General features: G+C 44.6%; 1 protein-coding gene across 2 annotated transcripts in view; it reads left to right on the top strand.

Annotated features, from left to right (window-relative positions):
• LOC137377283 (kielin/chordin-like protein) overlaps positions 1-27,031 on the top strand; it is a 455,612-nt gene that overhangs the window by 185,747 nt on the left and 242,834 nt on the right. For both annotated transcript variants that reach the window (XM_068046829.1, XM_068046830.1), the window contains exons 6-7: positions 5,493-5,645; positions 12,335-12,463. In XM_068046829.1, coding sequence (XP_067902930.1) covers positions 5,493-5,645; positions 12,335-12,463 — 282 coding nt within the window. The remainder of the gene's footprint in view (positions 1-5,492; positions 5,646-12,334; positions 12,464-27,031) is intronic.

The raw sequence follows: 27,031 nt of genomic DNA, 5'->3' as shown, positions 1-27,031 counted from the left end.
ATCCCAGTAAACATGTGGTTCTTTGGGGAAGCTTTTCTTCAGTTTGCCGATTGCCCTGACTGCCTAGGGTTTTGTTCCTGTTTAGGTAATGTTTTCTCCAGGAGAGGTACTAGTGGGCGGGTCTTTCCTGAACCCTCTTTCAATGCTTTTTTGAGTCATGCAAAGGCTTTTGCCTTCAGGGGATGGGTGGTTCCCTTTTCCTCTGACTGTGGGGAGGATTCTTTGTTAATCTACCCTTTGTTCTCTGGGACATTCCTGCCTGCAGGTATGTGTGCAGACTTGACTGCACTCTCCTGTGGCACTTCGACTAGGTGAGGCATCACCCTCATGGATTTGTGCCCCCTAGAGGTCTCTATTTGTCTCTGCAGGTTCCTGTAAATGCTGTTCGCAACTCTGGTGGGGTGCTTCTAGAGTTTGCATTTTCATAGGAGGGTGTAGGGTCTAACGTTTCACATTTTTGGGGATTGGTTGACCGCACAGTAAGGGTTTTCATCCGGGATTCCTTCCAGACGTCCTTTCACCTGTCCTCTTGGTCACTTTTTCCCCTTCTCTTTCCAAACCTTTGCCAGCCGTGTGCCTGCCTGTCCCCTTTTGTTCTCTGCAGGAGTCCCTTACAGTTCACCAGCTCTCAGTACAGGATTTAGGGGTGCAGGTTTCACTGTAGGTTGGGGTTTCCCCTCAACCAGCACATGTACCAACTCCTGCAATACTCCACCACGTCTTTGTGGAGTTTTGGCTAATCAAACTGCTGTCTTATGCGGGCTTTGGTCTTTCGTAAACTGGCATGTACAGCCACTGTAGTCTTGTGGGCCCTTCTTAATATTTCTCCCCGTTACCTCTTTGGCACCACTAACTGGTGAACCACTGCTCACTCCTTGCTCTCAGGTCTGTAAGGAGTACTTCATTTCCTCATCAATAACTCATTCTTTAAATAGTAGCAATCAGGGACTCCCTGTGCTTCACTTTCAGACTGGGCAGCCTGTGCTAACTCTCACAATACTGGCTCAGCCCACTGATCCTCAGCTGGGGAAAATCCATTTAATTCATTCCCTGAGTTTCCTAACTTTCCAAAGAAAGTCTTGGACCTCCTGGTCATTTGCCTGCAGTGCCAATGCAGTCTTCTCTGAGGGAACTGGTTTGATCATGGCCTGATCCACTACACATTCAGGGAAACTGCAGGGAACTGTCTCCTGACACGGCCCTGTCTCTTTGATCTCCTGCGGTCTTTCTTTCATTACTGGGGGGGGGGGGGGGGGGGCTACCACCTTCAACCCTGCCAGATTATTACCTAGGAGCAGGTTAATCCCGTCCACAGGCAAACTAGGGACAAATCTCTACGCTCACTGGTCCCGAAACTAGGTCGCACTCCAGGTGCACCCGGTGTACAGGTACAGGCATATACTGCCCTCCAATACAATTCACCACCACTGTGGTGTTCACTGCACTCTCTGGGGGAAAGGTCAGGCCTTTCCCCAGTAAAAGGGATCTAGTGGTCCCCGTGTCTCTGAGAATCACTATGGGCTTGCTTGCCCCACTCGAGAGGTATGGGGTTACGTTCCCTTCAGACACAAAACCCTGATAACCTTCAGGAATCCTATTAATTTTTCCTGCACTGGCCATCGTAAGCTTCCTGGGTTGCACTCTTACTGCAGTTAAAGCCACAGCTTGTTCTGCTGGGCTTTCCATCAGGGTCCCGTCTTCACTGAGCTGGTATGCCCTGATAAACCCTACCAGTTTTCCCTTTAGTTTCCAGCAGTCAGCCTTTAAATGCCCTGCCTTATTACAATGGAAGCACACAGGTCTCCGGGTCTCACTCTTGCTCACAGCACCTCCCTTTTAGGCAGGAGGTGGACCCCTGGGTCTCCTGCTTTCCTTTCTCTCCCAGGACTGCTTGGGTGGAGATTGCCTTCCCACTCTTTGTCTTTTTTTGGATTTGTGAGGGTGATTAGGAAAGATTCTCCCCTGGGAAACCGACTGATAGATTAAAGCAAACTCATCGGCCAGAACGGCTGCTTGCCGGGCTCCCTGAACCCGCTGCTCCTCTACATGGGTCTTTATTGAGAGCGGGAGAGAGTTTTAAAGTTTCTCTAACAGAATTACTGCTCTGAGAGTCTCATAGCTGAGCTATATTTTAAGAGCCCTCAGCCACTAGTCAAAAGCCAGCTGTTTACTACTTTCAAACTCCAGATAAGTTTGATTAGCTTGCTTTTTGAGGTTTCTAAACTTTTGGCAATAGGCTTCGAGTACCAATTCATATGCCCTGAGGATGGCATTTTTGGTCAGTTCATAATTTGATGAACTCTCATCTGGCAACAAGGAATAAACCTCATGGGCTTTTCCAGTTAGCTTGCTTTATATTAAAAGAGACCAGGTCTCAGCTGGCCATTTTAGCTGCCTTGCCAGTTTCTCAAAGGACACAAAAAACACTTCCACATCTTCCTCATTGAATTTTGGAATTAATTGAGTGAGTTTTAGCAATTTTGTACCCAGCCCTGAATTCTGCTCCTCCATATTGGCCATGCTTTCACTGGGGTTCACCTCCTAGTTAACTCAAGCCGCCTTAGCCCTCTTTCTTTGCATCCCTTCTGGAATATTCTTTCTCTCTCTCTCTCCTGCCTCTCTCTTCTTTCTCCTGTCTTTCTGGTTCTTCACATTCCTTCTGGAAGACTCTCTCATTCTCACTCTCTGCTCTCTCTCACTCTCTTTCCCGATCTTCTAATTCAAGTTTCCTTTCTTCCAATTGTATCTTTGCTAGCAGTACCCTGTCTGGGTCTTCTTCTAAGTTTGCAGACGACACTAAGATTGGTGGAGTAGCAGATAGTGAAGGGGACTGTCAGAGAATACAGCAGAATATAGATAGATTGGAGAGTTGGGCAGAGAAATGGCAGATGGAGTTCAATCCGGGCAAATGCGAGGTGATGCATTTTGGAAGATCCAATTCAAGAGTGAACTATACAATAAATGGAAAAGTCCTGGGGAAAATTGATGTACAGAGAGATTTGGGTGTTCAGGCCCATTGTTCCCTGAAGGTGGCAACGCAGGTCAATAGAGTGGTCAAGAAGGCATACGGCATGCTTTCCTTCATCGGACGGGGTATTGAGTACAAGAGTTGGCAGGTCATGTTAGAGTTGTATAAGACTTTGGTTCAGCCACATTTGGAATACTGCGTGCAGTTCTGGTCGCCACATTACCAAAAGGATGTAGATGCTTTGGAGAGGGTGCAGAGGAGGTTCACCAGGATGTTGCCTGGTATGGAGGGTGCTAGCTATGAAGAGAGGTTGAGTAGATTAGGATTATTTTCATTAGAAAGACGGAGGTTGAGGGGGGACCTGATTGAGGTGTACAAAATCATGAGAGGTATAGACAGGGTGGATAGCAAGAAGTTTTTTCCCAGAGTGGGGGATTCAATTACTAGGGGTCACGAGTTCAAAGTGAGAGGGGAAAAGTTTAGGGTGGATAGGCGTGGAAAGTTCTTTACGCAGAGGGTGGTGGGTGCCTGGAACACGTTGCCAGTGGAGGTGGTAGACGCGGGCACGATAGCGTCTTTTAAGATGTATCTAGACAGATACATGAATGGGCAGGAAGCAAAGAGATACAGACCCTTAGAAAATAGGCGACAGGTTTAGATAGAGGATCTGGATCGGCGCAGGCTTGGAGGGCCGAAGGGCCTGTTCCTGTTCTCTAATTTTCTTTGTTCTTTGTTCTTTAACACTGCTTCCTCTTCTTCAGATTCAAGGGAAAAATGGTTGGCCACTAGCCTTAGGAGTTCAGACTGTCTAAGCTTGCCACGTACATTGATCCCACACTGCTCAGCCATTTTTTTCAAAACTCCTCCACAGACAGCGCTTTTAACTTATCACAAGCTACTTCACCCTGGCTTGGAGAGCTGTTCGTTTCAGTTGCAGGCATGTTGGTATTCAATGACACACAATCACACAAGAAAACCTGTATTAATCTTGCTCTTTTTTGCTTGGGAACAATTTGGCTTCCCACTTCCATTTTCTCTCGTTTGTCTGTGAGTAAAATTCTGGACACTAGCACCCAAATTTCTGTTATGACCAGGTGAGAAAGGTGTCTCGGGGTCATTCTCAGCCTTCACCTGGTCTTATTGGCACAGGGTGTTTTGAGCTCCCCCTTGGTGAATCCCTGTTCACCACTTTTCAATTATACGCAAAGAAATAAGCATTAAACAGGCTTTCTTAGGTTTAAAGAAGAAAGGTGAAATTTATTAAAACTTAAACTTGAACTCTAATTCGGTTAATGCCTACGGATACACACTATGCCCCACACTAGCATACATACGCACATGCAAATAGAGACATAAAGAGCAGAAGAAAAAATAGAGATTTGAGGCAATATCCGAAGAGTTTCTTGTTACTGTGCTTTGAGCTCACTGTAGTCCTTTTGTCGGTAGTTCTTGCTTGTAGGTAATTCTTGCTTTTCATTGGGGCCCAGTATTCTTCTTAAACCTTGTTCACTGTCGGAGACTTTTCTCTCTTGGGGTTCCTGTGTCTTCAATGGATTCCAAAGCTGGTGAGAAAGAGGTGAGCAGAAGGAGAGAGGTCTTTTCAGTCGAGGAGCAAACAGCTTTCTGAGCTCAAATTCTCTGTGGCAACTTCAAATTCAAAAAATCCAGCAGCCAATTAGTCATGTGACTAAACTGGTCTGACTACATCTTCTGTGTACTGGGGGAGCAGGGAGTGGTTCCTTTGTTCCAACACCGCCTGCTAGTATGCAAAAAAGGTCTTTCTGGCGAGGGGCCTGGTAATTCCTTGTGCTAGGACCTCTTTTCTTCCCAGCAACAATTTTAAGTTTCATGTCCATGGGGTGAAATTATGTGCCTCATTCTTGGCAGTTGGGGCCTGCATCACAAATTAATGAAAATCTGGAATTGAAAACTAGTCCCAGTAATCGTGCCATGAAACTATCATCAAATGTTATTTAAGCCCACCTGGTCACTAATTGCCTTTCGGGAAGGAAATCTGCCATCCTTACGTGGTCTGGCCTACATGTGACTCCAGAGCCACAGCAATATGGTTGACTCTTAAAATGCTCTCTGGAATGGCCTAGCAAGCCACTCAGTTGTCAAGGACAATTAGGGATGGGCAATAAATGCTCGCCTTGCCAACAATGCCCACATCCCATGAAAGAATAAAAAAAAGATTGAGTCCTCCATGCTTTTACTTTTCTGTGACACTCCTTAAACAAGTCCTCCTGTGGAAACTCTAGGCTTGGGCAACCTATAATTCTGTGGTGCACTGCATAATGAAAAAATTGTTTAAAATGCTTTTGCTGTAGTAGCCAACTTTTGTTTGGAGGGCAGTGGAATTTTCTTGATCCAAATTAATAAAGTAATAATATCTGCTGTTTATCATACATACAGTCTGCGGTGTTTGGATCTGAGCACAAACTATGAATTTGCAATGACCTAATCTAAAAATGCATGGTTGTGACTCATGGCAACTGCCCTCCTGTCTTGTGTTTATTTTTAGATGTGGATGAATGTTCTCGATATGGGGGGCAAAGCCTTTGTCAACAGATCTGCAAGAACAACATTGGAAGCTACAGATGCCTCTGTTATCAAGGGTACCAGCTCTTAGCTAATGGGCGCACCTGCATTACTTCAAAGTATTTAGGCCTAACTGGTGAGTAATAGCTTGTTTATGGCACTGGCATTTCTTTAGTGCTTTTAACAAAAAAAGTGCTTCACAGAGGCGTAATCAAAAAATGGATGCTGAGTCAAAGAAAGAGAGTTTTGGAGGGTTACCAAATGCTTAGTCAAAGAGGCGTGTTTTTAAGGTGGGTCTTAAAGAAGGCGAAGAAATTGGAGAGGCAAAGGGATTTAAGAGAGCGCCCCCCTCCCCCCCCCCACCCACCACCTCCAGCCCCATTACCTAACCAGAGAGATAACTTCTCGCATGGAAGTTGTAACTGCAACAGATGCATTGGGTAGCAGAATGATGAGAGCTGTGTATTCAGACCTCTAAGTGAGTAGGACTGGAATCCTCACAAGTATATTTCTGTTTCAAAGATTCAATTGGCCCCATTAAGACAGCTTTTCTGTCGATCAGCAGCTAACTGGAACCAAGGTCCAGTACATGTAATCTGGCAGGTGAGTGTTGGAATGATGATGCTGTCTTTCAGGAAAATATGAGGTATTCCATCCCATGTGTCTTCTCAGGTGCTGCATACATGATAGTATCTCTCCCCTCCCAGTAATTCCCCAACTGTAACCAAGACCCCAAATAAGGTGGTGCAAAACAGGAAGTAGAGACTAAATCCCTGATTGATGGTTCAGGGGGAGAAGACACTGCCTTGTTGGATAAAAGGTTGGACAGTACCTGACCATGCTGGTGCTATACAAATTCAGTTTTACTGCTGGTGATTTATGTTCTGTCCTTTTCTCTATACACCACAAAACTTGTTTGCTTTCTTCATTATTGTTTTACACTGCGCCAACAACTTAAATGAGTATCCCAGATGTCTCTTCTCCATCATGTCCTGTAGTCTGCTGCTGTTCATTTTACATTCCCACTGCTTATCCTGCTTCCCTAGCCTCATAATCTTGTATCTGTCCTCATTAAATGAAATCGGTCCAATCAACTAGTCAATCCAAATTTCTCTGTATTTGCAAAAAAATGAAATATTGCATGTGCTGGAAATCTGAAAACAAAAGGAGAAAAAGCTGGATATACTCAGCAGGACAGGCTGCAACTGTGGAAAAACAGGAGTCAGTCAACATTTCAGGACTTAAATAAACTCTTCCTCAGATCAAGGAAGGGTTTAAGGCCCGAAGTGTCAACTGACTCCTGTTTTTCCGCAGATGCTGCCAGACCTGCTGAGTTTTTCCAGCTCTATCTGCTTTTATTTTCCTTTGTATCTGGTCCACTTGTTCCCTGTTATTTGCCGTTTGTTAGCATCAATAAACAACTTTGTTTTCTGCCCTCACTTCCAAATTATGTGTGTCCAATGTAAATAGTAGCAGTTCTCACACCAACCGTAGAGGCACCCAACTAATCACCTTCTTTCATTCTGATTCAACATCTGACACAACTACCTTTTGCTTCTTCAGACTGAGCCAATTTCAGATCTACTTCAGAAGTTTTCCTCCTCCTCCTCCTCTTTCTATGCCTCTTAACCTTGACAAATCTCCTGCCTGGTTTTGTTAAAATCTAAAACTCAGTCTAATTAATTCCCATCATCCATTATCTCCTTGAATTAACTACTAGATCTCCCTTAAAGCAATGCTGACTCCCTCTTATTAGTCCATATTTCTCTAGGTACTTTACGAGTCCCTCCTTTAGCATGGCTTGTTATGTTCATCCACAACAGATATAAGACTCACCAGCTAATAGTTTCCAGTGTTATCTTTGTGTTTTTTTGGTAATATAACAGCTATTACATTTGCCCTCTTCAATCACTATTTCCGTTTTCCTAAAAAAAAAGGCTGACCGATTTTATTACCCATTTCCTCAGGTACTTTACTCATGGGCCCAGGGGCCTTGTTGAGATTGCTGAGTTTCACATATGCCTGTTCGATGCATACTGAGATTGGAGGAGGAAAGGCTTTTCATTTTGTTGACAAGGGAGTTAACACTACTCCTGTGTATCTCATTTGAGCTAAATACGGCAGCATAGTGGTTATGTTACTAGATTAGTAATCCAGAGGCCTGGACTAATCTGAGTTCAAATCCCACCGTGGCTGTTTGGAATTTGAATTCATTTAAATAAATAAATTTGGAATAAAAACTTATCATTAGTAGCATAAAGCTGTGGGCTTGTTGTAAAAATCCAACTGATCCATTAACATCCTTTAGAAAAGGAAACCTGAAGTCCTTACTCAGTCTAGTCTATACATGACTCCAGACCTGCAGCAATGCTCTTAAACTGCCTTCTGAAATGGGCCAACAAGCCATTCATTTGTATCAAACAGCTGAAAAAAAAGAGTATGATGGAATACTCTCCACTTGCCTGGATAAGAGCAGCTCCAACAACACTCAAGTAGCTCAGCAACATCTACAACAAAGCAGCCCAGTGATTGGCACCCCATCAATGACCTTAAGCATTCACTTCCCTCCACCACTGGTGTACAGTGGCAGCAGTGTGTACCATCTACAAAAGGCACTGCAGTAACTCGCCAAGGCTCCTTTGACAGCAACTTCTAAACCCGTGACCTCTATCACCGAGAAGGGTAAGGACAGCAGATGCATGGGAACACCATCACCTGCAAGTTCCCGTCCAAGCAACGCACCATCCTGACTTGGAACTATATCGCCGTTCCTTCACTGTCGCTGGGTCAAAATCCTGGAACTCCCTTCCTAACAGCACTGTGGGTGTACCTACACCAGATGGGCTGCAGCAGTTCAAGAAGGTGGCTCACCATTACCTTCTCAAGAGCAATTAGGGATGGGCAATAAATGCTGACCAGGTCAGCACCACTCACATCCTATAAATGGATAAAAGCAAACAGACAGAACATCTGGTATTGACCGAGGCATTGGATTTGACAATGCGACAAGGGCACACTGGGCCCAGTCAATCCTGCAACATCTTCCTTGTTAAAAAATCTGGGGCTCTTGGGATTTGTGCCAAAATTGGGAGAGCTGTCCCACAGACTAGTCGAAAAACAGCCTGACATAGTCATACTCACAGAATTATACCCATCAGTCCACTGGCAAGGCAGACTCACCAGAGGTGGCGGCACTGTGGTATTCAGTCAGGAGTGAATGACCCTGGGAGTCAACATTGGCATCAGGCCAAACATGGGAAAGAAACCTCCTCTGATACAATAATGCTCCATGTTGAACACTACTTGGAAGAAGCACTGAGGGTAGCAAGAGCATGGAGTATACTCTGGGTGGGGGATATCAATGTCCATTGCCAAGAATGGTTCGCTAGCACCACTACTGTCCGAGCTGGACAATTCCTGAAGGGCTTAACTGCCAGACTGGGCCTGCAGCAGATGGTGAGAGAACCAACAAGAGGGAAAAATCTACTTGACCTCATCCTCACCAATCTACCTGCCACAGATGCATCTGTCTATGACGTATTGGTAGAAGTTCCATCTTCACATTTGGCATACTCTCCACCATATTGCGTGGCACTGCCACTGTACAAAATGGGATAGATTCAAAACAGATCTAGCAGCTCAAAACTGGGCCTCCATGAGGCCCTGTGGGTTATCAGCAGTAGCAGAATTGTATTCCAGCACAACCTGTAACTATATATTCCATTAACATCAAGCCAGAGGACTAACCCTAATTCAATCAGGACGTACGAGAGCATTCTAGGAGCAGCACAGGTGTACCTGAAAATGAGGTGCCAACCTGGTGAAGCTGCAACACAGGACGACATGCATGCTAAACAGCAGAAGCAGCATCCTATGGACAGAGCTCAGTGATCCCACAACCAACGGATTAAATCAAAGCTCTGCAGATCTTCCACATTCAGCATTAATGGTGGTGGAAAATTAAACAACTAACTGGAGGAGGCGGAGACTCCACAAGCATCCCCATTCTCAATGATGGGGGAGCCCATCACGACAGTGCAAAAACAAGACTGCATCATTTGCAACCATCTTCAGCCAGAAGTGCCGACTCATCTTGTCCTCATGTCAGTTTTCAGCCAATTTGATTCACTCCACGCGATATCAAAAAACAGCTGGGTACACTGGATACTGCAAAGGCTATGGACCCAATAACATCCCAATTGTAGTACTGAAGGCTTGTGCTCCAGAACTAGTCTAGGCTGTAGCCATGCTGTTCCAGTACAGCTACAACACTGATATTTACCAGACAATGTGGAAAATTGCCCAGGTATGTTCTGTTAATAAAAAGCAGGACAAATCCAATCCGGCCAATTACCGCCCCATCAGTCTACTCTCAATCATTGGCAAAGTGATGTAAGGTGTCTTGATGGTGCTATCAAGCATCACTTACTCAGCAATAACCCTGCTCACCAACGCTCAATTTGGGTTCTGCCAGCGGTGTTCGGCTCAGACCTCATTACAGCCTTGATCCAAACATGGATATAAGAGCTGAATCCCAGAGATGCAGGGAGTGTGACTGCCCTTGACATCATGCAGCATTTGAGTCCGTCGCCAAAGTGCCTGAGCAAAATTGAAGCCAATGGAAATCAAGGGGAATTCTCTCCACTCACTGGATCCATACCAAATGCAAAGGAGGATGGTTGTAGATGTTGGAGGCCAATCATCTCAGCCACAGGGCATCGCTGCAGGAGTTCCTCAGGGCTGTGTCCTAGGCCAATAATCTTCAGCTGTTTCATCAATGACCTTCCCTCCAGAATGGTGATGTTCACTGATGATTGCTCAGTGTTCAGTTTCATTTGCAACTCCTCAGATAATGAAACAGTTTATGCCGACATTGCAGCAAGACCTGGTCAGCATTTAGACCTGGGCTGATGAGTAGCAAGTAACATTCATGCTATACAAGTGCCAGGCAATAACCATATCCAACAAGAGAGAGTCTAACCACCTCACCTTGAAGTTCAGTGGCACTTCTATCATCAAATCTCAGCACTCGCCCCCACACACACATCACCAACATTCTGGAGGTTACCATTGACCAGAAGTGTAACTACACCAGCCATACAAATACTGTGGCTAGCAGAGCAGGTCAGAGGCTGGAATTCTGTCGAGAGTAACTCACCTCCTGTCTCTCCAAAGCCTTTCCACCATCTACAAGGCACGAATCAGGATTGTGATGGAATACTGTTCACTTGCCTGGATGAATGCAGCTCCAACACTCAAAGCAGCCCATGTGATGGTGATCCCATCCAACACCTTAAACATTCACTCCCTCCACTGGTGCAATGTGGCTGGAGACGCACTGTACAAGATGCACTGCAGCAACTCACCAAGGCTTCTTCAACAACACCTTCCAAATTCTCACGGCTACTGCCCAGAAGAACAAAGATATCAGGAGCATTGGGAATTCCACCATCTCCAAGTTCCCATCCAAATCATGCACCATCCTGACTTAGAATAATATCACTGATCCTTCATCATTGCTGGGTCAAAATCTTGGAACTCCCTTCCTAGCAGCACTGTGGGTGTACCTACACCACATGGACTATAGCAGTTCAAGAAGGTGACTCACCACCACCTTCTCAAAGGAAATTAGGGATAGACAATAAATGCTGGCCTTGCCAGCTATTCCCACATCCCATGAACAAATAAATAAAAAACATAAAATTAGCATTGCCTGATTTTGAGAATTGTTGGGCTGAATTTTATCAGTGCGCTGCGCAGCGGCCTTCGACATGGAAGTGTCGCCACACAGTCCCCGCAATATTATGCGCGGGGCCGATTTAAATGGAGGGGGCGGAGCATCCGTTCCCGATGCCATAGAGGGGGCAGCCACCGCGTCTGGCGCCACCATGCAGGCACGCACCATTTTTAAAGGGTTTCAAGCCCTTCAGTCACATTTAAATTTTTAAAGGTCCCGGTCTCCAGAAAATAAAAATAAAATTTTAATTCAACTTTAAATCCCGTCTTACACCCCCCCCAATGGGAATTCGCTATATAAATTGCCCCCTCCCCCCGGAAAAAACTTTTATTTATATCCCAAACCTTCCCCCCAAAATCTGTTCCCTTTGACCCTCAACCCCTTCCCACCATCCCTGCAACCAATAAAAAGTGTTTTCCCTGCTCCCCCCCACCACCCTAATAATTTTATTCCTGTCCTCTCCCCATCAGTCTCTCGCCTCGGAACTCCAACAGAGTTCCGAAGGAGGGCGAGTCACTGCTGGTTAGCCATAAAATCGCAGTCGGCAGGTAGGTTAATTTGAATGTTAATCATCCTCATTTTAATATTTTAATGAAGGCTCCAACGCTTGTAAGTTAGTTTGAATGTTAATGATCCTCATTTTAATATTTTAATGAAGACCCCGCTGCCAAGTGGTTGGGGGGGAGGGGGGCCGCACCAAGGCCTCGCTGCCACTGCTAATATTCGGCGGGGCCTTCACGGCATCGTGGGTCATGGCGGGTCACTCCCACCAGCATTTTACGGGCCGCTGCGCCGTAACCCACAGTGCGAGGAGCTGATAAAATTCTGCCCGTTGTTTATTGTGGAATGTTTCACAACGACTGCCTCCCTTTCTTCGTTCTGTTTCTGTGGCTTATAATTCTCTCTCAACCAACCTCACTAAAACAGATTATTTGGCCATTATCGTATAGCTGTGTGCAAATTGGTCACCTGCTATCTGTAATTCACCACTGACTACCTCAAGAGTACTTCATTGCATGCAAAGTGCTTTGGGACTTCCTAAGGTTATGAAAGGTGCTACATAAATGCAAGTCTTTGTTCTTTCTTAGGGCTTTCTGGTCGGTGTGGGGAGTACGGCTGCGACATGAGCTGTAACCACGGTGGCTGTGAGGAGATCTCTCGTGTGTGTCCCATCGGCTTCACCATGATTGAGACCAGCAACGGAGTCAGTTGCAAAGGTAGAGAGAGGGTTGACTGTACACACTTCTTAAAGGGTCTTGTTCCAAAGTCTCACTCAGTAATGTGGTACTGAGCCAACCAGACAAGGGAAGTGACAGGTTTCCATCACATGCTTGTTCTGAGATCGCTAATCACAGTGAAAGGTTGTAATAGAGTAAGGTGAAACTGCTTCCACATGTAGGAGAGCCAGTAACCTGAGAACACAAATTTAAGATTAATGGTAAGAGAGCCAGCGACAACATGAGAAAACATTTTTTACGCGGCAAGTTGTAATGATCTGGAATGTGCTGCCTAAAAGGATGGCCGAAATAGTAAATTTGAAAAGGGAATTGAATATACATTTGAAAAAATGACATTTATAAGGCCATGGGGAAAGACCAGGGAAGCAAGACTATTGGATAGCTCTTTTAAAGAGCTGATACAGGCAGAGTGGGACGAGTAACCTCTTTCTGTGTTATATGATTCTTTGGTTCAGTGGGAGTAGTGACAGGACTGCTGCAATTGGCCTCAGGACCAGAAAGGGGAGAAAAATCAGCCAGGGTCTTTGCAGCTTATCAATATCCATTGATTGCACGCACTGACCATGCTAATGTGTGAAGAATGACCACTTGGACAAGTTACCAGAGGGCTGCCAGCATTCTGGTAAGTTAGTAGAATGTCTCAGTGATCAGATGGCATTGGCAGTAACCCGTGGTTCCCCTCTCTGGTCCTGGGATTCTGTGCCGTCTTTTTCACTGCTCCCACAGAAATCCACTCGCTCAGAACAGATCTAAGGATGGAATATGGGGCCTTCAGTGCCACCCAGGACAGTCCATTTACTTACTGAGACATTGGATGATTGGCATTGATTCCCTTGGCAGCGATTCTGTAATTCTGCCAATTGTATTGTCATTCCAGGCTATCAAATCTGACAGGTTAACTGATGCCAACAATAATTGCAGTCACTAAGCAGTGACTGTAAAATTGATTGCTCCAAGTTTAGAGAGACATGAGTGTTATGATACCATCTGCCAATGCTCATGTATTTTACACTGGAATAGGATATGTTCAGCTGATTAAAGCACTCAGCCATGCTTTCAAAAATGTGTGTGGACATTGGAGATGTCAGGATTGGCTCCCACATGTGACTAGCCTTCTGAGATCATTGTCTGTGCTCCACATTGGTTACAGTCATGTGGATCAAGGTACAAGAGGGTGGACAGCACCCATTAACCTGTACCCCAGCAGGAACCTGAGAAAAGGGGAACATTGTGGGTGAAAAACATCACTGTGATACAAAAAGTAACAGAACTCTTAAAGTTTAAGTATCTTTTTTCTCTCTCCTTGTTTCCTGTAAATAGACCTATTCAATCATGACTTGGAAACTGGACCTTTCTCGAGAGTGCAGTAACAACATGTTCCTGAAAGTTGAGCAATTTTCAACTTTTATCCAAAATTGGTGCAATATATGCTCCACCCACTGCAAAGGGATCTTTCAACAAGCACAGGACCCCGATCTGCATAGGCAACTAGGCTCCCACCTGTTTTGGACGGGAGCTCTGGTCATCCATCTTCAGGCTCGCCTGAAAATCACATCAAGCGAGCGCTGGATTGCTGGCTGCCTCTTTTTGTCAGTGTTAACAAGGTGGACGGCCATTTAAAACTGTGGCGTTACCACCACCCACCCCCCCATCCCCCCTATGATTTCTTTGCTGACCAAGCTGTCATTCCCCAGCTCTTAAAACTCTTACAAATATCAATGAGTGTTCAATGGCCTCTTGCAAAGGACAGTGTCTGAATAAGGAAGGTGAGTTCGTGGACGACTGTGGAACAGGAATGCAACTTTAGCCTGACAAGGACGGCTTTGAGGGTGAGGGAAATGAGTCTGAAAAAAAATTCCTTCTGCTAATTTTCTGAATTGTTCTGATCAACTCAAAGCTTCATACTTCATACCTCAGAATAAAGAGGTCTTGTTCCATTAGTGGAGGGGCTGGAGTGGCAGCTGCAGGAGGCAAGGGAAAGCAGGGAGGGGGCAGACATGTTGATTCTACCTCTACTTTATAATGCTGTGGTTCTGATCTCAAATGCAGTGATGAAAGATAGAGGTACGATAGGCATAATCCTGTCTTGCTCAAACACATCCTGAAGCAATCTGAATTCTCTTGCACAGACCTGTAATCCCCTGTCCCATATATATCATAAACATGCACACAGACTCACATATATTGCATACACACGTATAGAAATGCATGTGACACAGACACTGTACACATGCACAGCCATGCATAAAACATCCACGTACACAGATGTGTGCACATACATACACATGTGCATGTGGACCTATGTGCAAACAGAAATGCATACGCATGTGCAAGCCTTTGGTCTGAACTTCATACAGCCATCATTTCCTGTTATCAAGTGGAGTTCATCTCCTCGACATAACCCTGAAATGCTGGAAGGACGTGCAGGTAGGTCAATGTTGTAAAGAGAAAAAGAGAGTACATTTACAGGTGAAGACCCGGGACGATCTGCTGTTCATTTCCACCATTTTCTCTATTTTTATTCCCTTCATGTTTTTTGCCATTCTTTTCTTCCTAAAATGTGCTAAGTATTTGAGTCCCATGTCTATTGCTCCTGGAAGTCAGGCAGTATCTGAATTCCATAATCAGTGGCAGAAAGGGTGTTCCCAGCTGCTTACTGGCATTGACAAAATGGAAAATCAGGTCATGGAAGTATTTGCACAGTTATGTTGTGTAACTGTGCACAACAAATAAAGTCATTTTTCACATGTAGAAAGGCTATACCATTCTCGCTTGTCATCGACATTGACCTTGTCATATGAAGAGGGGGACTATGTTACTGGTGCTATGGCAATATTGAATAGAATGATAATTGTTTTGCATAGTTATCTGATACTGGGATGCTCTCCCCAGTCCAGATAGCACATGATGTTAGATACTGGTCTTTCATTTCTGGCACCTGGATTTGAATTTCAAATAATGGGTTGAAAGTCTCCTCATTGTGACATCCACAAGGGGCCTATGTGGAAAGATTGAGATTGTTTCCATTCAGTTCTTAGTGTGGATGTGTTCATAGCACAGAAACTCCCAATACAAGTGGAAATCATCACCACTAGGATGGCATGAATGGCAAATGGAAATGTCATCTTCACGTACATGAGATTGCTCTTCCTAGGTTCTGGTTAAGAAACATTGTTGATATTGTTGGGGCAGTGAGGAGACAGTTTTAAACTGTAATTAATCCATGCTGTAACAAACTTTGGAAAGGTTGACAGGATAGAATAAAGGGAGTCTTTCTTTGCAAATTTGAAATGTAGGAAGTATCACTATATCGGAAAAGAAAATCACATTGCGAACTGTTCTGAAGTACCCAATGATCTTCAATAAGTGGAACAAGTAAAACTATGTTTTTTGTCATTCTATATTCTTGATTACCAACTGCATTGTTTAATTAGCAGCTTTATTTGAATTTTATAAACGGTAATTTAAATCTGCCATGTTCCGGTCATTTTTTGAAGGTTTTTACCAACCTGTTTTTTTCAAAAGGGGAATCAGCCACAGTTATTATAGATGATGAGAAAAAGAAACAAACTACTGCATGACTGAAATTCTGCTGTGGTTACAACTCTGGCAGGAGAATGACGGAACCCCTGGGGAAATGGTTAAACAGCCAAATACAGCATTTCCTGAGGGGGTCTTTTGATCTCTTGCTGGAGATGTGGAATTTGGCGGTCTTTATTATATTCTAGTTCAGTGCAGCATCTGCAAACTTTTTTTCTACTATTTTAGAAGCAAGCTAAGTTTCATAACAACTATAAAAGTACATGCTGCATTGCTGGTACTATTTGTTTGTTCCATTATTCTACAAAAAATCTAGTTAACAGTTCAAGCCTAAGATAAAGTCGAGAGTAAGTGTTATTCTGCTGCCTTCTGAAGTCAAAGAGGATCATATAATAATACTAGTAGCTGAAATTAACTGGAGGATATTCTGACCAGTCTCTGCTCATACATGAATTTATTTAGGTTCCTGGGTAACCTGTAACACTGTCATAGGGTGCTGGGGCTCATCTAAGAGAGCAGTCAGACATGGAACCTGATAAAATATCCAAAGTAAATAGAATCATAGAATGGTGAAGCAGAGAAGGAGGCCCTCTGTCTCTGTGCCAGCTGTCTGCAAGAGCAACTCAACTAGTCCAACTCCCCTACCCTTTCTCTGTAGCCCTGCATTTTTTCTTTTCAGGTGCGCTTATCCAATTCCCTTTTGAAAGCCATGATTCTATCTTCCTTCACCATACTCTCAGGCTGTGCATTCCAGATCCCATCCACACCCTGCATAAAAAAGTTTTGCCTCATGTTGCCTTTGGTTCTTTTGCCATTCAAATTAAATTGGTGCCCTCTGGTTCTCAACCCTTCCACCAATGAGAACAGTTTCTCTCTATCTGCTCTGTCTAAACCCCTCATGATTTTAAACACTTCGATCAAATATTCTCTCAACCTTCTCTTCTCGAAGGAGAACAGCCCCAGCTTCTCTAATCTATCCATGTAACTGAAGTCCCTCTTCCCTGGAACCATTCTTGTAAATCTTTTCTACATCCTCCCTAAAGTCTTCACATCCTTCCTAAAGTCTTCACATCCTTCCGAAAGTGTGGTGGCCAGAATTGAACATGATACCCCAGTTGAGGCCGAACTAGTGTTTTATAAAGGTTCACCATAAGTTCCTTGCTATTGCACTCTATGCCTCTATTTGTAAAGCCTAGGATCCCAAATGCACTTGCTTAACCCGCCCTGCCACCTTAAATGATTTGTGCACATACACCCACAGGTCCCTTTGCTACTGCACCCATTTTAGAATTGTATCCTTTATTTTTATATTGCCTCTCCTCACTCTTTCTACCAAAATGTACCGCTTCAAACTTCTCTGCATTAAATTTCATCTGCCATGTGTCCGTCCATTCCGCCAGTCTGTCTATATCCTCTTGAATTTTAACACTATCCTCCTCACAGTTCACAATATTTCCAAGTTTTGCATCATCTGCAAATTTTGAAATTGTGCCCTGTACAGCAAAGTTTAGGTCATTAATATAAATCAAGAAAAGCAGTGGTTCTAGTACTTCTTCTTCTTCTTTGGCCTCCTTGTCTCGAGAGACAATGGGTAAGCGCCTGGAGGTGGTCAGTGGTTTGTGGAGCAGCGCCTGGAGTGGCTATAAAGGCCAATTCTAGAGTGACAGACTCTTCCACAGGTGCTGCAGAGGAAATTGTTTGTCGGGGCTGTTACACAGTCGGCTCTCCCCTTGTGCTTCTGTCTTTTTTCCTGCCAACTGCTAAGTCTCTTTGACTCGCTACGCTTTAGCCCCGCCTTTATGGCTGCCCGCCAGCTCTGGCGATCGCTGGCAACTGACTCCCACGACTTGTGATCAATGTCACAGGATTTCATGTCGCGTCTGCAGACGTCTTTAAAGCGGAGACATGGACGGCCGGTGGGTCTGATACCAGTGGCGAGCTCACTGTACAATGTGTCTTTGGGGATCCTGCCATCTTCCATGCAGCTCACATGGCCAAGCCATCTCAAGTGCCGCTGACTCAGTAGTGTGTATAAGCTGGGGATGTTGGCTGCCTCGAGGACTTCTGTGTTGGAGATACGGTCCTGCCACCTGATGCCAAGTATTCTCCGGAGGCAGCGAAGATGGAATGAATTGAGACGTCGCTCTTGGCTGACATACGTTGTCCAGGCCTCGCTGCCATAGAGCAAGGTACTGAGGACACAGGCCTGATACACTCGGACTTTTGTGTTCCGTGTCAGTGCGCCATTTTCCCACACTCTCTTGGCCAGTCTGGACATAGCAGTGGAAGCCTTTCCCATGCGCTTGTTGATTTCTGCATCGAGAGACAGGTTACTGGTGATAGTTGAGCCTAGGTAGGTGAACTCTTGAACCACTTCCAGAGCGTGGTCGCCGATATTGATGGATGGAGCATTTCTGACGTCCTGTCCCATGATGTTCATTTTCTTGAGGCTGATGGTTAGGCCAAATTTGTTGCAAGCTGCCGCAAACCTGTTGATGAGACTCTGCAGACACTCTTCAGTGTGAGATGTTAAAGCAGCATCGTCAGCAAAGAGGAGTTCCCTGATGAGGACTTTCCATACTTTGGTCTTCGCTCTTAGATGGGCAAGGTTGAACAACCTGCCACCTGATCTTGTGTGGAGGAAAATTCCTTCTTCTGAAGACTTGAACGCATGTACTGACCCCTGGGGAACCCCAATGTCTACCTTGCTCCAGTCCAAAAAATACTACTCTCTGTTTCCTATCTCTCAGCCAACTTCATATCCACTTTGCTACCTCAACTACCTCCCCTTTAACTTTGCTGACAAACCTGTTATGTGACACTTTATCAAATGCTTTTTGAAAGTCCATGTATGCCACATCAACTGCATTGCCCTCAATCAAAAAACTCAATCAAGTTAGTTAAACATGATTTGCCTTTAACTAATCCATGCCAGTTTTCCTTAATTAATTCACATTTGTCCAAGTGACTGTGAATTTTATCCCAGATTATTGTTTCTAAAAGCGTTCCCACCACCGAGGTTAAACTGACTGGCCTGTAGTTGCTGCCTTATCCTTACATCCTTTCTTGAACAAGGTGTAACTTTTGCAATTCTCCAGTCCTCTGGATCTAAGGATGGTTGGAGATTATGGCCAGTTCCTCCACAATTTCCACTCTTACTTCCTTCAGTATCCTTGGATATATCTCATCTGGCCCTGGTGACTTATCAACTTTAATTACAGCCTTTCTAATACCTACTCTTTCTCAATGTTTAGCCCATCCAGTGTCTCAACTACCTCCTCTTTCACCATGACTTTGGCAGCATCTTTATCCTTGGTAAAGACAGGTGCAAATTACTCATTTAGTACCTCAGCCATGCCCTGTCCCTCCATGCATAAATTATCTTTTTAGCCCCTAATTGGCCATACCCTTCCTTTTACCACCCTTTTACTATTTATATGCCTATAGAAGACTTTTGGATTCCCTTTTATGTTAGCTAGCAATCTCTTCTCATACTCTCTCTTTGCTTCTCTTATTTGTCACTTCCCCTCTGAACCTTCTGTATTCAGCCTGGTTCTCACTTGTATTATTAACCTGACATCTGTTATATTCACCCTTTTTCTGCTTCATCTTACTCTCTAACGCTTCCATCATTCAGGGAGTTCTACTTTTGCTTGTCCTACCTTTCCTCCTCATGGGAATGTACCTCGACTGTACCTGAACCATCTCCTCTTTAAAGGCAGCCCATTGTTCCATCACAGTTTTGCCTGCCAATCTTTGATTCCAGTTTACCTGGGCCAGATTTGTTATCACACCATTGAAATTGGCCCTCCCCAATTAATTAGTTTTGCTCTGGTTTGCTTCTAATCCTTTTCCATAGATATGATGCATTATGATGCTATGGTCACTGCCTTCTAAATGTTCCCCTACTGCCACTTAATCCACTTTACCCACCTCATTCCCCAGTAGCAAATCCAGCAATGCCTCCCTTCCTGTTGGGCTGGAAACATACTGATCTAGAAAAATCCCCAGAACACAATTTAGAAACTCTTCCTCCTCTCGGCCTTTTACACTATTGCTATCCCAGTTTATTTTAATATAATTAAAGTCACTGATTATAACTACGCTATACTTGAGTATTACTGAAAAAAGAGGCATGCTCTTGAAGCTTTTTGTCTTGCACTCATCAGGACAGATAGAAGAAAGCCAAAGTTCAAACAGAGCAACAATTTATACTGCATGAGAAAAGGGTGCTGATCGGTTGAGGCATTGCCATGATCTCTCATGCTATTGTTTAATTCAAAAAAGGCGCAACACCTGGACATGTTCCTTTTGTCTGCAGATGATCGGTCCCTGCGTATGAATATATGTAGCTTCTAACAAGCGTAAGTGAACCATATTGTGAGCCCAACTGATTACCTTAAATTCTTTGCACACTGGGGATTGGGCGGAGGGCCGCATTACAATTTTTGCTCGGCCCAGGGGGCCGGTGAGCAAATTTCAAAAGTTAAAGGCATTAAAAATTTATCTTACTAATAAAAACAACAACAAATGTGCATTTTTGCGAAGAAGCTTTTGGTATGACCAGGTAAGAAAGGTATCCATGGGTCCCTTTCAGCCTTCACGTGGTCTTATTGTAACAGGGTTTGATTTTAAACACACCGTGTTTTGAGCTCCCCCTTGGTGAATCCTTGTTCACCACTTTCCAATTATAAGGTAAAGAAATGAGCACAAACAGGCTTTCTTATGTTTAAAGAAGAAAAGTGAAATTTATTAAAACTTAAACTTAACCCATAGGTTAACGCCTATGGATACACGCCGAGCCCCACACTAGCATGCATACACGAAACACACATGCAAATAGAGACACAAAAGAGCAGGAAAAAAATTAAGTGGAGAGGTTTGAGGCAATATCTGAAGAGTTGCTTGTTACTGTGCTTCGAGCTCACTGTAGAGTCCTTTTGTAGGTAATTCTTGCTTTTTGTTGGGGCCCAGTGTTCTTCTTAAACCTTGTTCACTGTAGGAGACTTTTCTCTCTTGGGGCTTATGTGTCTTCAATGGACTCCAAAGCTGGTGAGAAAGAGATGAGAGCAGACAGGAGAGAGATGTTCTCAGTCTAGGAGCCAGGAGCTTTCTGCCAGTCCAAAACTCAGTGGCAACTTCAAATTCCTGCAACAGCCAGCTAGTCATGTGACTAAACTGGTCTGACCACGTCTTCTGTGTATTGGGAGCAGGGACTGGTTCCTTTGTTCCAACACTGTCTGCTAGCATGCAAAAAATGTCTTTTCAGCTAGGGGCTTGGCAATCCCTTGTTCTAGGCCTTATTTTCTCACCAGCAACAATTTTAAGTTTAATGTCCATGTGGCGAAATTAATGTGCCTCATTATTGGCAAGTGAGGATCTGCATGACACTTTAAATGAGAAGATTAGTTTATTGACTTACTTTCTCGTCAGTATATTGAAAACTGATTTAGTGACACACCTGGCATTGTTTTTGCTTGCATAATTAGTCAATCTCTGCCCGTACACTTGATGTAGCGATTCAGAGTATTCTGGATAGATGTCCATCTTTCAGGGGAGACCTTGATCTCTCTCCACTCTCTCCCTGTGCTGTTTGTGTGTGTGTCTCATTCTCTCTTCCCTCCCCCCTCCCTTCTAGGACTAGGGGTCACAGATTGGAAGTTTTGTGCAAAAGATGCAGGGGGATTTAGAAAGCAATTTTTTACACAGAGGGTGATAATGACCTGGAACTCGTTGCCCACAAGGGTGGTGGAAGTGGAGACGATCAATGACTTCAAGGGGAAGTTGGATGGCCACCTGAGAGAAATAGACTTGCAGGGCTACGGCGATCGAGCCAGGGAGTGGGACTGACAGCATAGCTCTGCGGAGAGCCGGCATGGGCTTGAGGGACAGAATGGCCTCCTTCTGTGCCGTAAGTAAATGACTCTCTGACTCTCCCCCCTCTGTCTCTTTCTCTCTCTCTCCTCCTCCTTTCTGTCTGTCTGTCTCTCTGTCTCCCTCTCCCCCTCTGTCTCTCTCTCACCCTCTCTGTCTCCTTCTCCCCCCTCTCTCCGTTCCTCTCCATCCCCCTCTCTGTATCTCTTCCCCACTCTACCCTCCATATCTCCAGTGTTCCCCGCTCCCTGCTAGGTGTTCCCTGCACAATATTCCACGTTCTCTCTGTCCCCCCCCCACTGTCTCTGTCTCTCCCCCCTTCCTCTCTCTTCCCCTTTCCCTCTCTCCCCTTTTCTCTCTCTGTCCTGCTTTCTCTCTCTCTGTCCTCCCTCTCTCTGCCCCACGCTGTCCCCTCTCTCTCTCTCCCCCCTCTCTTTCTGTCCCTCCTCTCTCTCTGATCCCCTTTCTTTTCTCTCTGTCCTGCTTTCTCTCTCTCTCTTTGTCCCCCCCTCTTTCTCTGCACACCCTCTTTCTATGTCCACCCTCTCTATGCCCTTTCTCTCTCTGTCTCTCTCTGTTTCCCTTTCTTTCTCTCTCTGTTCCCCTTTCTTTCTCTCTCTGTACCCCCCCCATCTCTCTTTTCCTGTCTCTCACTCTCTCTGTCCCTCCTCTCTTTCTCTCACTCTGTTCCCCTTCCTTTCTCTCTCTGTTTGCTGTTCTCTCTCCCACTCTCTCTCACACAGTTGCAGAGAGTGGGACGCTCAGCAGATGGCTGGTCAGTTCTTTTTGAAAACATTGCTGTGTCAGTTTCAAAGCCGTCAGCTGCTGACAGCTTTGAAACTGACACAGCGATGTTTTTAAAAAGGCTGCTCTGTAAGAAGAAGACAATGGGAAATTTCTCATCTCCAGTCAAGGTGAGGATGAGGAACAGCCCCGGGAACAATTTACACCCGTGGGCCGGATTGAAACGTTTGGCGGGCTGGATCCTGGCCCGTGGGTTATGTGTTGGACAACCCTGCTCCCACTAGTTGGTGGACTACAGAATGCACCCAACAATGTAATGGTACCTCTATTGTTTCTTAGTTCTTTCCTTGACCCCTGTAGCACTCCTCTAGTGTAACGAAACCCAAAAATATAACTAAGACCAATGACTGGGCATACTTCACATAATTAGCTGAACTCTTAACTTGTTTGCTCAAAGGTGACTGAATTTATTTAAGTCCTGCTACCATCTCCATCCCTGCCTTAGCTCTTCTGTCACTGAAACCCTCCATGCCTTTGTTACTTCTAGACTCGATTATTCCAATGCTCTCCTGGATGACCTCCCACCTTGTTCCGTCCTTAAAACTTGAGCTGATCCAAATCTCTGCTGCCCATATCCTGACTCACAAAGTCCTGTGCTTGCTGACCTACATTGGCTTCCAACCCAGCAATGCCTCGATTTTAAAATTATTATTCTTGTTTTCAAATCACTCTATGAGCTCACCCTCTACCTATCTCTGTAACCTCCTCCACCCCTAAACCCTCCAAGTTCCCTGCACTTCTCCAATTCTCGCCTGTTGCTCACCTCCAATTTTAATCGCTCCACGATTGACGACCGTGTCTTCATTTGCCTAGGCCTTAAACTCTAAAATTTTCTCCCTAAACCTTTCTGCCTCTCTACTCTGTCACCTTCTTAAAACCTACCTCATTAACCAAGCTTTCGGTCAATTGTCCTAATATCGCCTTCTGTGGCTCAGTGTCAAATTTTGCTTTATAGCACGTCTGTGAAAAACTTTGAGGTGTTTTATTACATTAAAGGTGCTATATAAATGCAAGTTATTATGCTGTTAGACACAGACATGTTGGAAGAGTTGTTGGCTCTTGTATATTTCCTCATGGGTACTTTGAATGGAGGTGAATTAAAATCTGCCACTCAGGCAGTTTCTGAAGAAATTTAAAATGGGTTTAATGGGATGCCCCCCTCACTACCGATGTAAGGGCTTTCTGTGCATTAGTGACATAAAATGCTGCAGAAATGAATGCCTTTGCCTGTTTATGAGCTGCACAAGGTCACACATATTGGATTATTAAGTGTAAAGGAGGCCTATTCTAAATGAATGTTGGCAGTCGCCTGCATGATGCTTGCAGAGGAAGGAACTGCTGCCAACATCTCATTATTACTGTTGATCTAGCAGATAAAGAATAAGGGATGAATGATCGCAGGGGTTCTCTGGCATTTCCAAAGCTCTTCAGCTGAAGTTACAGCAGTTGAGCTGAAAAACTCCCAGAGTCTTGAAAATTGTGCGGCTGACATTGTGTAGAATTAGGGAAGCTTTGAGTGGGACAGCTTTCTGCTCACGAATCCAATGGTTTAAAAGAGACCAGTGCCCAAATGAGTGTGCATGTGGAGTAGTGCTTTCAATTACCTTTGCCAACCTTGTGAGATCGTTAAGCCTTTTTCTGCATTGTTTGGCAGTTCATGAGTACTGCCATGTCTCTCCATAATGTTTGTAGCAACCTCTTGTGGGGCTTCCGGTTCTTAGTCCACAAAATTCCTTGTAGTTTGCACCCGTGGATATATTAGTAAAAGCCATCCTACTAGCGACTCTGCCCCCTTAAATGGTAAGAGATTAGAAAGTGTAGATGTGCAAAGGAACCTGGGTATCCTTGTCAATAAGTCACTGAAAGCTAACATGCAGGTCCACAGACAATTTGGAAGGCTAATGGTATGTTAGCCTTTATTGCAAGAGGATTTGAGTACAAGTCTTGCTTCAATTGCATAGAACCTTGGTTAGACTGCACTTGGAGTTCTGTGTGCAGTTTTGGTCCCCTTACCTTAGGAAGGATATTATTGCCATAGAGGGAGTGCAACGAAGGTTCACCAGACTTGATCCCGGGATGGCGGGACTGTTCTTTGAAGAGAGATTGGGGAAACTGGGCCTGTATTCTCTAGAGTTTCGAAGAATGAGAGGTGATCTAATTGAAATACTTAAAGGGATAGACAGGGTAGATGCAGCTAAGATGTTTCCCCTGGTTGGGGAGACTAGAACCAGGGGACACAATTTCAAATAAGGGGGAAGCCACTAAGGTCAGGGTTGAGGAGACATTTCTTTACTCAGAGGGTTGTGAATCTTTGGAATTCTCTACCCCAGAGGGCTGTGGAAGCTCCGTCATTGAGTATGTTTAAAGCAGAGATTGACAGATTTCAAAATACAAATTACATAAGGGGATATGAGGATAGTGTGGGAAAAAGGCATTGAAGTGGATGATCAGTCATGATCATATTGAATGGTGGGGCAGGCCCGATGGGCTGAATGGCCTACTCCTGCTCCTATGTTCCTACCACTGAGCTGGCTTCTCCTTCAATCATTCTTCCACTTGTGGTTCCTGCTTTTGGCAAAATACAGGCTGCAGCACCACTTGATTTCCCTGCCGACCAGCGACAGAAAGCCAACGAACAGCGGTTTAACCTCTCCAAATGTATCCCACATATATAGGAAGAGACAAACCAAGGTAAAAGAAAGTGGGTTCACAGTGGAATCATGTGGGCAAGTCCTATCTCACCACTAACTCACAAGGGCCCAAGTCACCAATACCATGAACGTATATTTAACCTTCGCTGGTCAAATCCTCTTCAAAGATCATTCCCCAATCCAAGTCAAGGATGTGGATGGTGTTGGGGAGTCTGCATGATGTGAATACAATGTAGAAGAATTGATATAAAAATAGTTAGCATTTTTCTTGGGGGGGGGGGCAAGGAAGAAATTCCAATGGCAATGATCAAATGACTGAATTTGTAACTTCCTTGGCCATCTCTATTGTTCAAGCGGGCCAGTCTCTAAAAGAGAAAACAGGTTTCCTTTTTACAGCTATGGAAACATTTTAAAAGTAATCATTTCCTTTAAATAATCTAGTTAAAGCAGTGGTACTAAAAGTTAATGACGTGTTTTGAAAAAGCTCTCTGTTCCTTTTCTCTCTTTAACTCTTGCCATTCAGGGAAGTTCCAGATGTGATACATACAATAAGGTTCAGTTAGCACGCATCAAATTTGGGCAGTGCCAGTAATCCTGCTGTCATGCCATGAGATCCAGTTTCGCAGCATAAAGGTGATATTATCATTGACAAGAGAGGCTGCCATCCCTACAAAAGCTGACATTGTCCGTGCTTTTGACCCGCCAAGTGTTGGGAATGTATGCTGTGCTTCCCGTAGCTCTGAGAATCGTGCAGTAAAGCTCCCCAGGCCAGATGTTTTCTCAATGTTGAAATAAAAGCCACACTGGAGGAGTTATTTTTCCTTGATTGTTTTCCCTATTATCTGTAAGCAAATCTTCCTGCATGGAATCCTGTGCTGATGGTACTCAAAGGGATAGGAAGCAGTGGGGAGGGGCTGTGGGTGGAAGATTGTTGTCAGCTCACGCTATGGTATAAGGTTGCTCGCTGCATTACTGTCAGACAGGCTGAAGTCTGTGCGCAATTTGACTGCCCCATTTCCTGCATCACAACGGTGACTGCACTTCTAAAGCACTTCACTGGCTGTAAAGCGCTTTGGGACATCCTGTGATTGTGAAAGATGCTATATAAATGCAAGTTCTTTGTTTTTCTATTCTCTGCCGTGTAGCCGCATGATCCCATGATTAGGTTATATTTCAATTATTTTATTTTGTCTGTACCCCAAGTTCTATGTGTTTGGAATGCAAATATGAATTTCGATGGTCTAAAACCTTTGTAAAAGTATACATTAAGTTGCTGTTCTAGCTGTCAAGCGACTCAATTCATCACAGAATCGTTTACCTTTTGGTTTGGTCAATTTCTTTTGCTCATCAATGAGAGCGATGGAATGGTGTCCTATGTTTTCACTTCTGTTAGTGGCAAGAATTCCAAGGTCTTCTACAGCACTGCTTAGATTCAGAGTGAAACTCCTCCTACTCTGCCTTATCAAACACTCCCAGACTAGGTGCAGCACAAATATAGTTTTGTAGGTAACAGTCACTCTCTGGTACCTCAGTTGGAGTTGAGATTAAAGGCCGGCTCGTGTCTGCAAATGAAACTCGACCTGAGCCCGACAGAACCACATCTGACCCGAGCCTGACCCGGCCCGAGTCCTTTCATTTTTTCCCGCGCCCGACCCGACCCGACCACTGGAATGTTCAA

Source organism: Heterodontus francisci, chromosome 14, assembly GCF_036365525.1.
Source record: "Heterodontus francisci isolate sHetFra1 chromosome 14, sHetFra1.hap1, whole genome shotgun sequence".
NCBI classification, from domain to species: Eukaryota; Metazoa; Chordata; class Chondrichthyes; order Heterodontiformes; family Heterodontidae; genus Heterodontus; species Heterodontus francisci.
The sequence above is the reverse complement of the archived record's forward strand: the minus strand, read 5'-3'. Positions and strand labels throughout refer to the sequence as shown.